General features: G+C 42.3%; 1 protein-coding gene across 2 annotated transcripts in view; it reads right to left on the bottom strand.

Annotated features, from left to right (window-relative positions):
• Positions 1-13,839, bottom strand: part of mmrn2a (multimerin 2a) — a 29,496-nt gene extending 15,657 nt beyond the window's left edge. The window contains exons 1-3 of one of the 2 annotated variants that reach the window (XM_024804777.2): positions 13,603-13,839; positions 1,682-1,804; positions 458-564 (exon numbers count right to left, since the gene is read on the bottom strand). In XM_024804777.2, the coding sequence (XP_024660545.2) occupies positions 458-564; positions 1,682-1,804; positions 13,603-13,814 (442 nt within the window). In that variant the 5' untranslated portion in view covers positions 13,815-13,839. The remainder of the gene's footprint in view (positions 1-457; positions 565-1,681; positions 1,805-13,602) is intronic. The other variant, XM_024804778.2, reaches the window with a different exon arrangement.
• Positions 13,840-14,998: the final 1,159 nt, after the last annotated feature.

The raw sequence follows: 14,998 nt of genomic DNA, 5'->3' as shown, positions 1-14,998 counted from the left end.
AGGCTCACTGTGGCCGTCGGGATCAAACTCACTAAACATAAATATTAATAAATATGTTTACATCATAAATACAAAAGGATTTCTACCATTGAAAGGACAATAATATAAATAAAACACATTTTCATACATTATTCCCTGAATATGTTATTCAGGCTGTTTCTGTTCACTTGTTTCTGACTTTGGAACCACATTAAAGTGCAGTGGATAAATGTAATCAGGCTGCTTTTAACCCAAACAAACCAGAGCAGATTTTAGCCAGCGAGTGCAGACCCGGCGCCACCTAAAGGCCAAAACAGGAAGGGCACCAAACATGACAGGAACGCTTAAGGTGGACTTTTAATGGATAACTCTCTGATGTCAGTCTGAGCGTTTGTGCTACAACCTGCGCAACACTGAAGTCTGCTTCACAAAAACATCCTTAACGCGGACTCGAGTGACGGTGATGCTGCTGACTCACCTGTGTCCTCGCAGTTGTGTCCTCCGTGTCCCGGACAGCAGCGCCACAGCAGAGCGGTTACGATCTTCTGCTGCTGCCTGTAAATCGGCCGTGTGGACAGCTTGTACCTGCACACGAACACACACACAAACACACCGTGGTTACCGCTGCTCGGCCTCTATAGAAGCCATCACCTTCAGCAAAGACGTCACGTCTGTGGGCGGGTTGACTCCCAAAGTTTAAGGTTTATTCTGACTCTGAACTTTCAGATTCAGGATTTTGACACAGGAAAACATGAGAAATATGAAACATCAAGCTGGACCCAGGTCAGTGAAGGGATAAAACATGCTTTCTACTGTCTACTAAAGTTACACTGAAAACACACATCAAAGTAGTTTGAAGATGATGATTAGTGACAGGAGGCTTTTAGATCTGATGCCACTGTCACCAAGCACTTTGGTGACAGAAGGAAGACAGGATACAGACATGCTGTGAAAGAGAGACAGAGACTAATAACGAGACAGAATAAATGCATGAACGAGTTTTTCAGCGTCACTCTGAGACAGGATATTTCTAACTTTAGAGATGTTGCACAAATGGAAGAAAGCAGTCTTACATATTTGTTTAATATGTGCATTGAAGGACATGTCCTGGTCAAAAATGACTCCAAGGTTCCTCACAGCGTTACTGGAGGCCAAGGTAATGCCATCCAGAGTAAGAATCTGGTTAGATACCATATTTCTAAGCTTTTCAGGGCCGAGTACAATAACCTCAGTTTGATCTGAATTAAGAAGCAGAAAGTTAGCGGCCATCCAGGTCTTTATGTCTTTAAGACATTCCTGCAGTTTAACTCATTGGTGTGTGTTATCTGGCTTCATGGACAGATAGAGCTGGGTGTCATCTGCATAGCAGTGTAAATGTATGCTATGTCTTCTAATGATGCTGCCTAAGGGAAGCATGTATAATGTAAACAGAATTGGTCCTAGCACTGAGCCCTGTGGAACTCCATAATTAACCTCAGTGTGTGAAGAGGACTCTCCATTTACATGCACAAACTGGAGTCTGTTAGATAGATATATATCATATCTACATATTAAACAGATTTGGAAGTTACTGAGCAAAGATCAACGCATTTTACACTCACGGTGTTATAGAAACCTCACGATCCCCAATGAGAAAAACTAAAATGATCAACGAATGAGTCACAGTCTTCTTCAGCTGAAGCCACGAACCAAAGACACTCACATGGTCAGGTGACAGTCGGGCGTCCCGCTCGGACATGGACTCTGGGACTTGATGGTGTACTTCTCTGTTCCACACATAACTGCCATCGTTTGCACATGGTTATGCACGAACGGACACCAGTTCCTACACACACACACACACACACACACACACACACACACACACACACACACACACACACACACACACACACACACACACACACACACACAGACAGAGTCAGGATGTAGTGTGATATGTCCACAGTTTTCCTGCTAAGAAAAAATGTTAGTGCTCCTTTAAGAACAAGATGAAAGATCACATATTTGTGTGTAACTCGGTCTAACTGCCTCTGCTGTATGTGCACAGACGTGTAGTCGGCTCCTCTTAAAGGCCGGTTGTGAGCCAGGAAAACCCCAGATGTCCACAGCGTTACAGGAAGATGGAAACACACACACAGTTTGTTGTTCTGTATTCCTGTTTGGGGTCAGAGGTCAAAGACTGTGCCCTCTTCTCAGTGGCCACCAACACTCAGCTTCAAGGAAAAGCCCTCTTCCACTCTCTGAAGAGTAATCAACCATGAAAACCACAGAATAAGAATAAAAACGTGAGCCGAGTCCAAAAATGCAGATTTAGTTTATGTTTTTGTTGTGAGACAACGGCGAATGAAATAGTAACACCAGAATAACTAAAAACTATGTTTTTAGTTATTATGTTAATTTGGCATCCCTTTATGAATATTTTTGCTCCAAGACATTTTTCATGGTTTTTAATTTAGCATCATTTTTTAAATGCTTCTTGTTCCTTTGCAGTTGCCTCGTGTTATCCTGATACCTCTGTAATTATTTTGCATCCCTTTTCTAAATGTCCTCTCTCTTTTCGGTTGTTCTGACGTGGTTTTCATCTCTTTGGGATCTGATCACTAAAGTTTTGATTCTTTTTTTGTTTTTGTGAAAAGACACAAGGCTCGTCTTTGGGTTTGTTTTAATCCCTGATCCCACCTGATGAAGACCCTGGAGCGGCTGGTCCTGGCTCAGCTTCGGCGCCTGGTGAGCTCATCACTGGACCCACTTTAGTTTGCCTACCATTGGCATTGGAGCGGATGATGCCATCATTCACCTCCTACATCGTTCCCTCTCTCACCTGGAGACCGCTGGAAGCACTGTGAGAATCATGTTCTTTGATTTCTCCAGTGCCTTCAACACTATTCTTCCCTCGGTCCTGAAGGACAAGCTGGAGAACTCTGGAGTGGACCATCATAGAGATGGACCGATCCGATATTACGTATCGGTATCGGTCCGATACTGACCTAAATTACTGGATCGGATATCGGAGAAAAATAAAAAATGTAATCCGATCCATTAAATATCACGAAAGCACCTCGCAAAACTTGCAACACGCCGTAACTCACCTCAGAACGTTAGCACGTCGGAGCAGTATGCATCACGTGATAGAGCGGCTGTGGCATGCGGGACCTGTCGGTGGTCTGGATAGCATTTGGAGCTTCGCTAGCAACCCGGCATTTCATCTCCGACAAAGTTATCCCGAGAGAAGTAAAGCAAGTGTGTAAGTCCATCTCTGAATGTTTGTAAAGCATTCCTGCGTTAAGCTTACCAAACGATATATGGAGCGACTGCCTCTTCTGGCTGCTACTTCAATCATGAAACTGCTTAACGATCAGCTGATCGGCTTTTCTGTGCGAGTCCGTCTCTCTTGTTTGTTTTTGGCCCACTTTGCACCAGAAAGAGGAAACCAGCGGCTGAACAACAGCAGCACGTTTAAGCTTGATCAGCTGTTGTTAGAATGTATTTAATATTACTTTCTACTCCAGGATCTTTTTCTACGTAGCTGACGCTGGTAACTGTGCAGGGGCGGATCTAGCAAAGTTTAGCCAGGGGGGCCGATAGGGCATGAACAGGGAAAAGGGGGCACAAAGACACACTTTTCTTTCTTATTCTCATTTAAAATGTCGAGCTTTTAATAAATAATTATCTGACACCCAAAGTTTTAATTTGATGTAAAATGAATAGAAGTCAATTACTGTATATAGTGACTATTAAGTCTAATATATACACCCTAGTAAGCTATAGTACTTTTTCCTTTGGGAAGGTACCATCTGTGCAGTCTGCAATTTTGTTGAAGAAAGATGTTGAATCTATTTAATATTTCTTGAAAAATTTTTGATTTCTGTGCATTTTTTTTCACACTGCATCAAATTAAGGTTGATTACGTCGATTAAGCATCATGAGGTGGAGCGTGAGGGGTGGTTCCCTATTTTTTATTTATTTATTTTTGTTGTTGCTGGGAGTTGGAACCCTATTAGTTAGGTTGCTTAATATTTATGCTAAGTACTCTTTAAAATACCAGAATAGGGAGGATGGTGTAGGTTTAAGTTTATTAGATTGATCAGTATTGCTGAACTATGAAATTTTTTTTTTTGCATACAGGTATAACAGAATAGCTTTAGTGTAGTTGTTGTTTTAAACTTGAGTATGAACTTATACAAAATGCAGCAAGATATTTAAAAAACAGTTTTGTTGATTAAAAAACACTATATCGGATTCATATCGGTATCGGCAGATATCCAAATTTATGATATCGGTATCGGACATAAAAAAGTGGTATCGTGCCATCTCTAGACCATCACCTCACTACATGGATTTTGGACTACCTCACCGACCGACCACAGTATGTGAGGACTCAGGGCTGTGTGTCGGACAGGGTCGTCTGCAGTACGGGGGCCCCACAGGGAACGGTTCTGGCTCCGTTCCTCTTCACCATCTACACTGCAGACGTCTCCCACAACTCCACCCAGTGCTTCCTGCAGAAGTTCTCTGATGACTCTGCAATAGTCGGCCTCATCACTGATGGAGACGACAAGGATACAGAGGACTGACTCAAGACTTTGTGGACTGGTGCCAGCTGAACTACCTCCAGATCAACGCCAGTAAAACCAAGGAGCTGGTGGTAGACTTCCACAGGCACAAACATCCTCCACTGCAACCACTGAACATCCAAGGTATGAACATCGAGGCTGTGGACAGCTACAGGTACCTTGGTGTTCATCTGAACAATAGACTGGACTGGACTCATAACTCAGACGCCCTCTACAGGAAAGGGCAGAGCAGGCTGTACCTGCTGCGGAGACTCAGGTCGTTTGGAGTGAAGGGCCCACTCCTGAAGACCTTCTATGACTCTGTGGTGGCCTCAGCCTTCCTTTACTCTGTGGTCTGCTGCGGCGGCAGCATCTCTGCCGGGGACAGGAAGAGACTGAACAGGCTGATCCGCAGGGCCAGCTCTGTTCTGCCCTCTGGACCCAGTGGAGGTGGTGAGTGACAGGAGAACGGCGGCTAAGCTGTCATCCCTGTTGGACAACATCTCCCACCCCATGCAGCAGACTGTGACAGCACTGAGCAGCTCCTTCAGTGGCTGCAGCACCCACGGTGTGGGACGGAGAGATTTCACAGGTCTTTCCTTCCCACTGCTGTCAGACTCCACAACATGGTCTCTGTAGATGACCACACATGTGCAGACAGACACACACAAACAAACTGTCTCCCTGATCTGCAATATTACCAAGTGCAGTCTAAGGAGCTTGGAAAGAAAAGTGTCTGGACTTCTTTAAGTTGCTTGAAGACGTTTCACCTCTCATCCGAGAAGCTTCTTCAGTTCTAAGGTCAAATGGTGGAGAGTCCCAGATTTAAACCCTGTGGGAGTTTCCCCCCTCAAGAGGGACAAAGGACCCCCTAATGCTCCTCTACCTAATCACATGAGCCAAGGTGTGAAACTGGGTGTGGGTCCCAATCAACCAGAGTTTCGGGTGAGTTCATTGTGAAACCTGGCCCCACCCTATCATGTGATTTCCTGAGGTCAGACGGCCCAGGATGTGACTGAGAAAAGATCTCAAAACGAGATTATAGATTACAGTTGGTGTCGTAAACCACCGCCTCTGTTCAAAGATGGTCGCTCACAGTGGACATAGATGGCTTCTTTTACTCCTCTTTCAAACCGTCTGTCCTCTCTGTCCAAAATGTGAACATTGGCATCCTAAAGGACAAAGGTCAATCTTTCGAGGATGCCAATGTTCACATTTTGGACAGAGAGGACAGACGGTTTGAAAGAGGAGTAAAAGAAGCCATCTATGTCCAGTTTAAGTCTAGTTTAAAAGAAAAACGTAATCCTGCTGAGGCTTTCAGTCACGAGTACAGGATGTGTAGAAAGGAGCAGTCACAGCATGAAGCCCGAGAACGGCGTCAGTTTGTGTGACTGCAGAGAGAGAGCGTCCACAGTTTACTGGTCGACTGAACGCTGAAGCAAACAGCTACTCTGTGTGTGTGTCTGTTTATCTCGGGACTTCCTGTCTGTTGACTCTGGCGAACGGTGGCACCAACAGCTCTCAGAGTTCGTATTTTCACGTTTCACGACCTCGTCTGTGCTCCTGGACGCGAGTCTTAGACAAACACGACTCCCAGTTTTGATGCACGAGGCCTCTGAAGCCTCCACAGTTGCATCCCGGGAGGGGGGGGTGCATCTTGTAGTGATTTTCCATCATTTTCTCGTAACTTTTACTCGTTTGCGGTTGCCCCCCCCCCCCTCCGCCTGTCAGCCATTGTGCATCCATTCGTAAATGTTCTGATCCTTCCCGTGGCTGTTTCCCTTTAAAGGGCATTTCTTCACTCCTTCATCTTTTAAAGTTCCAGCCTTGTGGTCATTGTGCATCCTCTTTTTAAATGTTTGACATCTCCTTGTGGCTTTTGTGTGTTTCACATTCATGCTGTTCTCCTTTGTGGATCATTTAAATCGATGTCCTCGGGGTCTTCGGGGTTTCTCGTTGCACCTTAAAGAATGTTGAGATAAGGTTTAATTTGATAGGCTAACCTGGTCCATTTTATTTCAGGAGCATGTGACAATCCTCCCCTCTGTAGCTGAACTTTTACTCAACAATCTGTCCTCACAGTGTGAGTAATTCAATACAGGAAGTCTCCCCTCATCCTGCTGCTGAGCCTGAACAACGAAACACACACTTTCAAACAAATAAAGCAGAAACACACACACACCTCGCAGATCGACTCCAGGCTAAACTGAAACACAAATGCATGAGCAAGCTGGAGGAGCAGATTAGGAAGCTTGTGGACTACAATGAGACAACACAGCAACACAAAAGAGTTAACCACAAAGACACAAAAACATCCAAAAACAAAGTAACTGCAAAAAGAGCACAAATCTCTGTAATTGGGGGGAGTGTGGCTCCTCTGTGGGATGCTGGGGGCCCGTCTGTGCTTGCTGCACGCTGGGTCATCGTGTTATTTCCAGGAAACTAAGCTGTTAAACGTCTTTCGTGCACAGGTGAGTGTGAGACAGTGCAACAACATCAGAGAGCAACTCTTTAATCTCCACCTTCAGCTCCATTTGACCCGTCAGACTAAACTCGGGGCTCTGCACCACATCATGCAGGCTAATCTCGTCATTTATCCTGAGAAAACTCCTCAAATGTGCGAGCAGAGCGAGAACCTGCAGGTCTGAGAGTGAAGTGGAAACTCCTCCGACTCATTTCAACACTTTATCTTCACAAACATGAGCCGCTGCAACAAAGTGAAACTAAATGAGGGGATTTTGTTTTTGTTGGATTGCAGAGAAGCTGTTTAGATGGATGTTTGACTCATGCCAGGAATTACTTCAGTGATGAATGACTGTAATTTCCTATAGTTGAGAGCAGACGATATTTTCCTAGAACACATTTCGAAATTTGTGCTTGAACTTGTAGCAGGAGAGCGAAGGATGATGGGAATGAGTGTTCACAGAAGAAATGAGAGATAAAGAGATTTGAGCTCTTTTTACATCTTTTACTCTTCACGTTGTAGACCTTTGAACAACTTTTAGTAACCATCTTGCATCTGTTTATAGAGCTTTTGTGTTTCTTTGTGGTCATTTTGCATCCCTGTGCCCATTCAGCGTCCCTTGGCCTCTGAGTCTGTTCATTTTGGATAATTCTAGTAATTTCTTTAACACTTGTCGTGATCAGACATGATTGTTCCGTTGTGATCATTTAATGTCTGCCAACAATAACACTTGTTGCTCTTGTTACTATTTGGCATCCCTTTGGGATTTTGTGGAAATTATTTTTCTAATCTTTGTACCTATTGTGCACCAATTTAGCAATATTTGGTGTCCCTTTGATCACTTCGCATCCTTGTACCTGTTTAATGTACCTGCATATTAAAGTCATTTTTCTGTCCTTTTTGTGGACATTCTGAATCCCTGTGCCTGTATTTTGGGTCCATTTTCTCCTCCTTTGCACTCATTTTGTATACTATTGTGGTCACTTTGTATATTTATAGTCATTTTACATAATATTAGTGGCTTTTCTTCTGTCATTTTCCTCATAAATCTATTTAGCGTCCGCCTTTGAAGTCACTGTGTGTCGCCACTCTGGACATTTTTGAAATTAAATTTATTTTTCGGTCAACAACAACAACAACAACAGATTATAATTTTACATAAAAGTATTCAACCAAACAGTAACCGAAAAAGGAATAGGCTGAAGCCTTGTGGCTTATAATTATCCTGTCCTTTACCCCCATACGAATAATCAAATCCTTAGCCAAGAAAATAAATAGCATTGATAAATAAGTTACATAACAGTTTGAAAAGAAATCAATGATAAATCAAGAAATTAAATCAACACAAAATTATTCATCAAACCAAATTTCTATTACCTTGTATGATACAAATTTTTTAATTCTTCCTGAAAAATGACAAATAAAAACACATCTTCAGTTCATCATTAAGTCCATTCCATAATTTCACTCCCATAACTGACACACATCTATACTTAACATTGGTTCTCACTTTAGGCATTTCAAACACATAAGACCCCATTAAATCATATTTTGCATCTCTTAGTTGAAACATACTTAAAATACAAATTGGAACATTCTTTGTCATCACTCGATATATAATTTCTAAAGTTTTAGAATATATAATGTCCATGAATTTTAACATAGATGATCCTACAAAAGACTGGTTGGTGGACTCCCTATATCCAACTTTATTTATTATTCTAATAGCTCTTTTTTGCAATTTAAATATTGAATCCAAATAGGTTTTCTATGTGTTCCTATTTCCACACAATAGGCCATATAAGGCAAACAAAGGGAAGTATACAATAAATCAAGGCAGTTCTTATTCAAAGAATCTCTTGTTTTATAAAGAATAGAAACAGACTTGGATAATTTCCGTTTCACATGTTCGATGTGGGGCTTCCAACAAAGTTTATCATCAATAATTACTCCTAAAAATTTGTCTCATATACTCTTTCAATTTCAGCATTATTTAAATTCAATTTTACTTTAATATTACTTTTACTACCTCCAAATAACATAAATTTTGTTTTACTTTCACTCAATGATAGTTTATTTAATACAAACCATCTATTTAATTACATGAGTTCTGTTTCCACTGTTTTCCGTAATTTCTTTATGTCCTATCAGCAAACACCACATATTTTAAAGTATCACTGGCTGTACAAATATCATTTATATAAAGTAAAAATAACTTAGGTCCCAAAACAGATCCTTGCAGAACTCCGGAAGTTACTTTTCTAAGTTTAGATTTCATGTTATTAATACTCACATATTGGAACCTATTATTCAAGTAACTATTTAACCAAAATTGTGCAACACCTCTTTACCTTTCACACTTCTGTAAAAGTAACGAATGATCTATCGTATCGAAGGCTTTACGTAAATCAATGAACACCTATTCCGAACTGTTTTTCGTCCACAGCCGTTGCAATATTTTCAATAAATTCCATCACAGCCAGAGATGTTGAACGGTTTCTTCTGAAGCCATACTGATGATCATTCAATAAATCATATTTATCAATAAAGGAATCTAGTTTGTTTGCAAATAGTTTTTCAAGAATCTTCAAAAACTGAGGCAGTAAAGATACCAATCTGTTTATCACCAGTTTTATATAATGGGATCCCTTTGGTGATTCATCATTCATTCTGGTAATTTATTTCTCATCATTAGACCTGTGGTTAACTTTGGGCCATATTCCATCTCTTTGCACAAACTTTGTCGTTATTTTCTACTATTTCGTTTTCTATTAGCCTTTTCCCTCATTTTGCATCCCGTTTCATGTCTTGCGCATCTCTTTTTTAACAAATGCTCCCATTTCCAGTTACCTGGTGTCTCTTTGTGATCATGTTACACCTTCATAGTATTTTTTTTCCTGTCATTTGGTTTTTATTTTCCATCCTCTTGAGATTTTGTCTCTACTTGTGATCATTTTCCATCTTTCAAGTTATTTTGTGTCTCCATGCAGTTATTAATAATTATTGTTGCATTATTAATAACAGCATTTTGTAATAGTTTTACTCGTTCCTGGCTGTCATCTTATCAGCTTATTAAGCTGTTTGGGTTTTTTTGTCGGCAACAGATGTTACAGTGTGTTTTTGAACTTTTAAGAGGAGCACTGACATGTTCAGTGTGAGTCAGCCTGAAGAGATTTGAGCTTTTCCAACACAAACATCCAGTCAGTGGGTTTAATTTCACTCTGTCAGTCATTTTCTAAGGAGGAGGTGTCACTGTGTTTTAAACATCGTGGACCAAACATCCTCAAATCTGCTCGGCGTCACAGCTGTGGTCTGTCAAACCGCCGCGTTTAGCTGTGTGCGCATTTGTTTTGGTGAGCGTACAAGATCAAGATCTTAGCGTTTCCGAGGAAGAGTCATCCCGAGAGACACGGAGGAAAACAAGCCGAGGCCGCTGAGGTTCCTGCTGCAGGCCGAGAGTTCAGGTTCATATCTGAAGGCTGTTTGTGAAAGAGCCTCGATCTGAATAACGAGGCTGCAGGAGGTCAGGACGGATATGTCATAACACCACACAGAGCTCACTCTCAGCAACGTGAAGTTTGGAAGATGCGAAGGCTTCATCCTGCTGAGATCAGGAGGGTCTGCAGTCAGTTTAATGAAAATGTGGCTGCAGACGGTGCTGGATGAACCGGCGGTGCTCTCCTGAGACTTTGTGCACACTTTAAATAAGCACGATGAATATTAAATTATGCTTTGCACCCATCAGCATGTGCAGCTCAGACATGTGACCGTGGTGGAAGATACAAGCCTGATCTCATCATCTTCAGCCCTTAAACACTTTAAACTTCTCATCCTGCACCATTATTTTTATACCAGATTGACACACCTGCATGATCATCGATTACAGCGCTGACGATGAGGAGGACATGTTATCTGAACGCTGATGACAGTCACCTGGAGGCATGCGCACATAAAGCACACAAAGAGAAAGAATTAAAATATCTGAGCGCGCTCAGTCCATTTTCTCCCGCAGACACATAATTTCAAAATTCTATAACAAGAGGGCAGCCGAAAAGCACAGCATGCATCTACACCCAGCACTGTGCAACAGTCTTCCCATGTAAACACATGGAGCAGTTTAGCTTGGAAGTAAATATTTGATATGACCAAGATTCAAAAAACATCTCTCAGGTGTGAGGACTGGACTGAAAATGGGTGAAAAAGCAGCCAATGTCCAAAGAAGAACTTTGGAAGAGCTTCAGGAAGCCGGAGAACTGAGACGGGAAGGAAGTCCGAGTTCTTGGAAGTAAACTGTCAAGAAATGAGAGCCAGCTCAAGACTTTTGCACAGTGTAGTATCTTGTTCAAATAACGTCAAAGGGTTAAAGAAAAAGAAGAAAAAACAGAGAGCTCACTTTGTTAAGAGAAAATATAAATAAAAAAACTGAATAAAATACAATAAAGTGTTTATTTCAAGGTCTGAATGTTCCTGCAGCACGTCTGCAGTTTCGAGCTGATCTTTTTTAAAGGACCTGAAAACGTCGGCAGCCTCGACATGAAGGAATCAAAAACTATCCGTTCACCTTTGACCTCTGATGAAAATGTACACAGTCAGCCGCCCTCCGACTCCGTGAGGAAAGGAGCTGTTATCGTTACAGCACAAAGAGCTCCGCCTGTGTGATTAAAGCAGCGTTGTGGTGATGGGGGCTGATGGGGGCACTTAAAGAGCTAATAGAGGGTTGTTTTGCTGAGAGCCCGGGGGATCGTTTTATCTGGGAATCTGTACGATGGATGTGGGTCGGAATAATGACCGAGGCCTCTGAGCATACTCCAAAAACAAAAAAAAGTCACCCTTTTGGAGATTTAATCCTCTTATTTAGTCTGTCAGTCTCAGCTCCAACAAACACGTTCCACATCTCAGCGTCCACTCCACTTAAGACATCATGAAATGTGACTGAAGGAAAAACAAACACTGTAAGATAATCCTCACTGTCAGAGAGTCCTCCCTTATATAACTGTTGTCTTTTAGAAAATACTCTAAAAGTGAACGCAAAGGCATTTCAAACGAGACACAAAACTACCAACAGGGGGATGCTAAATGGCCCCAAGAAAGTTGTAAAATCACTGAAAAGCTGCTTAAATGTGCACACAAGAAAGAAAATCTACAAATTCAAAAACAAACCAAGTAAAATAATGATAAAATGTCACAGTTACTCCAAAAGGACCTGGAAGTACAGCCAAATGTGTAAAATGAAGAAGGGGAGACAAAATGAGCATAAAAGAGGAAAAATGTCAAGTTAACAAAAAGTCAAGCAGACATGAAGTAACATCGCAACAGAAGAAATGAATGAATGTCAAAGAGGTGATTCAAAATAATTAAACTGAACCCATAAAATGACCTTAAATACAAGTGCTGCAAAAGGATCAAGTGAATCTATAAAATGGCCTCAAAGAGAAGCCAAACCAAACGGGACACAAAATGTTCACAAAATGGGAAGAAAACAAACAAACAACAAAATCAGGACAGGGAGGCATAAATAAGAAAACTACCACACATCAGATGGATGCAAAGACACCAGATTCACAAGCAAAGTAAAAGAGGGATGCAAAATGATGACAAAGCCATTAGAAACCAAAGTGCTGACATGCAGAATTAGACAGGAGATGTTTACTCAAGTCCAAAGATACGAGAGATTAATGTGTTCACAGACCCCGTCTCATATCTGAACTACACTTTGTTGGTGGGACTCTGAATAAAGGACTTCTTTCACCATCAGCTGGAGCACAGGCTTTAAGGGGACATGAATCATGCATGTGTTTGCAGCCTGTTAAAATTATGCTGGCATGACAGAGTCAACAGGGCAAAGCTGTTTCTCAACTTTACACCTATCACAAAGAGCCGATGAAGAGGAGGCCCTGCACGTGAAGAAGATGCAGATCAGCGTGTGAGGTCCAGAGCGGTGAGCGTGTCTGAACATGCCGACAAAACAAACTGCAGAACAGCCACAAAGACAAAGAGCTTCTCCTTGCAAACTTAGCGTGCTCACTGTGAGTCCACAGCCCTAACCAAAGATTATCTTAAGCTTCATCTGAATCAGAGGACGCCTCTTCCAAAGTCACAGCCTTCAGTGCCACAGCCGCTCTCATTGTTCCTGATGTTCCACAGGAAGCAAGAGCAGGAAATGTTATCCCAACCAGACGTCTTATTTCTGAGCACATCGACACAAACGCTGATTCAAGCCTCGCGCTAACGTGTTGTGACCCAACACCAAAGAGAGGTGGATTTATTCTACCCTAGAACGGGATGCAAAATTACCACACAAACTCAAAATAAACAAAATGATATGTTACAAAAACAACAGGGGATGCAAAATGAGCACAAAGTGGTGCAACTCACAAATAAGGGGGTTGCAAAATAAAGATTAAACCATGAAGGAGTAGAAATGAACAGATGTTCCAGAACTATGAAAACAAAAAGCAGAAATGCCAAATAAATAATAGGATCCAAAATAATCAAAAAAAAACTTCACAGCAACAAAAAGTTTCACTGAAACAAAAAAAAACATTTTTTCTATGAAATTATTTTTCTTTTGCAGAGTGAGGAGGCAGTGGTTTGTGGACTCACCCGGATCGGGCCGGATTGCTCCCCGTCTCTCCCAGTGGGCTGGTCTCGGTCGTCCTGGGGTGAAGGGGGAGCACTCCTCCTCCTCCTCCTCCTCCTCCTCCTCCTCCCAGCTCCCCTTCCTCCTCCTCCACCTCGGGGTCTCGTGCTCTCACCTCGCAGTGAGCGCTCACCAATAATCCCAGCACCAGCACCAGTTCTCCCACTGCCGTCATGTCTGCATCTGTGTGGCTCACGCGCCAGCCGGTTTTAAACAGCTGGAGGAGAGAGAAGGAGGGGGGGGAGGGAGGAGGTCACGCCTCCTGTTTCCTCTGCAGGAGGAAAGGGTTTAGTCACGTTTCCCCTCCTCCTCCGACCGGCTCCAGCTCTGTGTTTATAACGGATCAATAAATGTGATCGACACTCTTTCATGCAGAGACATTTTCAGTTCATTTAATGTTTTCTGAACATTTTTTTGCCCTTTTCTTTTTGTGAGTGAAAAGCTTTCTGCATTTGTAGCATTTTGGATTTATTTACCTGCTTTATTAAATACTTTGAGGTACTTTATGTCTTTGAGCCGCTCGATAAAAGGCTTCAGTGGGCGTTGTGCCTGTTGTTGCTGCTCTCTGTGTGAACACAGTACGGACAGTTTCACCTCCTTGTTGACTCCATTAAGATTCCTTCACTGACTCAGGGTCTGTGCTTGTGCAGAGTGATAAGAGGAGGGGAAATCCACCCGCCTCCTTCCTTTCTGTTTGTGCTGCAGCTGCTGTGAGTGTTCGACCTGAACGTGAGGACATTTTCTTTGAGCAGCTCCTTCAGGCCAAAGATTTTCATTTTTATCCAGACTGAAGCCGAACGTCCCTTCGTCTCTGTCCTGGTCTGTTTAAAACTTTGCTCCTCTTAAACTTTAGTTTGTGTGCAGTACCCAGCTGTGGCAGCAGAGGTCGCTGTTCCTGCAGCAGGACACGGCACTGCTGTGCACCTGTTTTATGCACATTTTTAGACAAAACTAAAATACAGAGAAATTTAAAATAATTAAAGTCTTGATCTTGGCTGAGATGTAGAAACTAAAACTCGATTTTTATTTTCATGATTTTCTGTTTAATTCAGTTTGGATTTGAAACAAACTCTACTTTAAAATCCGTTTAGTAGAAGCTGATTTTATTGGGATTTTTATTCGAGGTATGGGGCCTCGTCTCACTCTGACACTTTTATTTTCTCATGTTTGCAGCTGATTAAGGTGAAGTGAAGCAGGACGCAGTGACGGAGGCCGACCTGGAGCCGGAGCCAGGAGGGGGCAGCTGGTCTTCTGGGTGGGGATCGTTTCCGTGCATTGTTTCAGAGCTGGGGGGAGGAGGAGGAATGAGAAAATGAAGATTACTACTACTAATGAGGGATTGTGCACGTGCTGGCCATA

The sequence above is a fragment of the Maylandia zebra genome, linkage group LG13 (assembly GCF_041146795.1).
Source record: "Maylandia zebra isolate NMK-2024a linkage group LG13, Mzebra_GT3a, whole genome shotgun sequence".
Classification (NCBI taxonomy): domain Eukaryota; kingdom Metazoa; phylum Chordata; class Actinopteri; order Cichliformes; family Cichlidae; genus Maylandia; species Maylandia zebra.
This window is presented reverse-complemented; position numbering and strand designations above follow the sequence as displayed.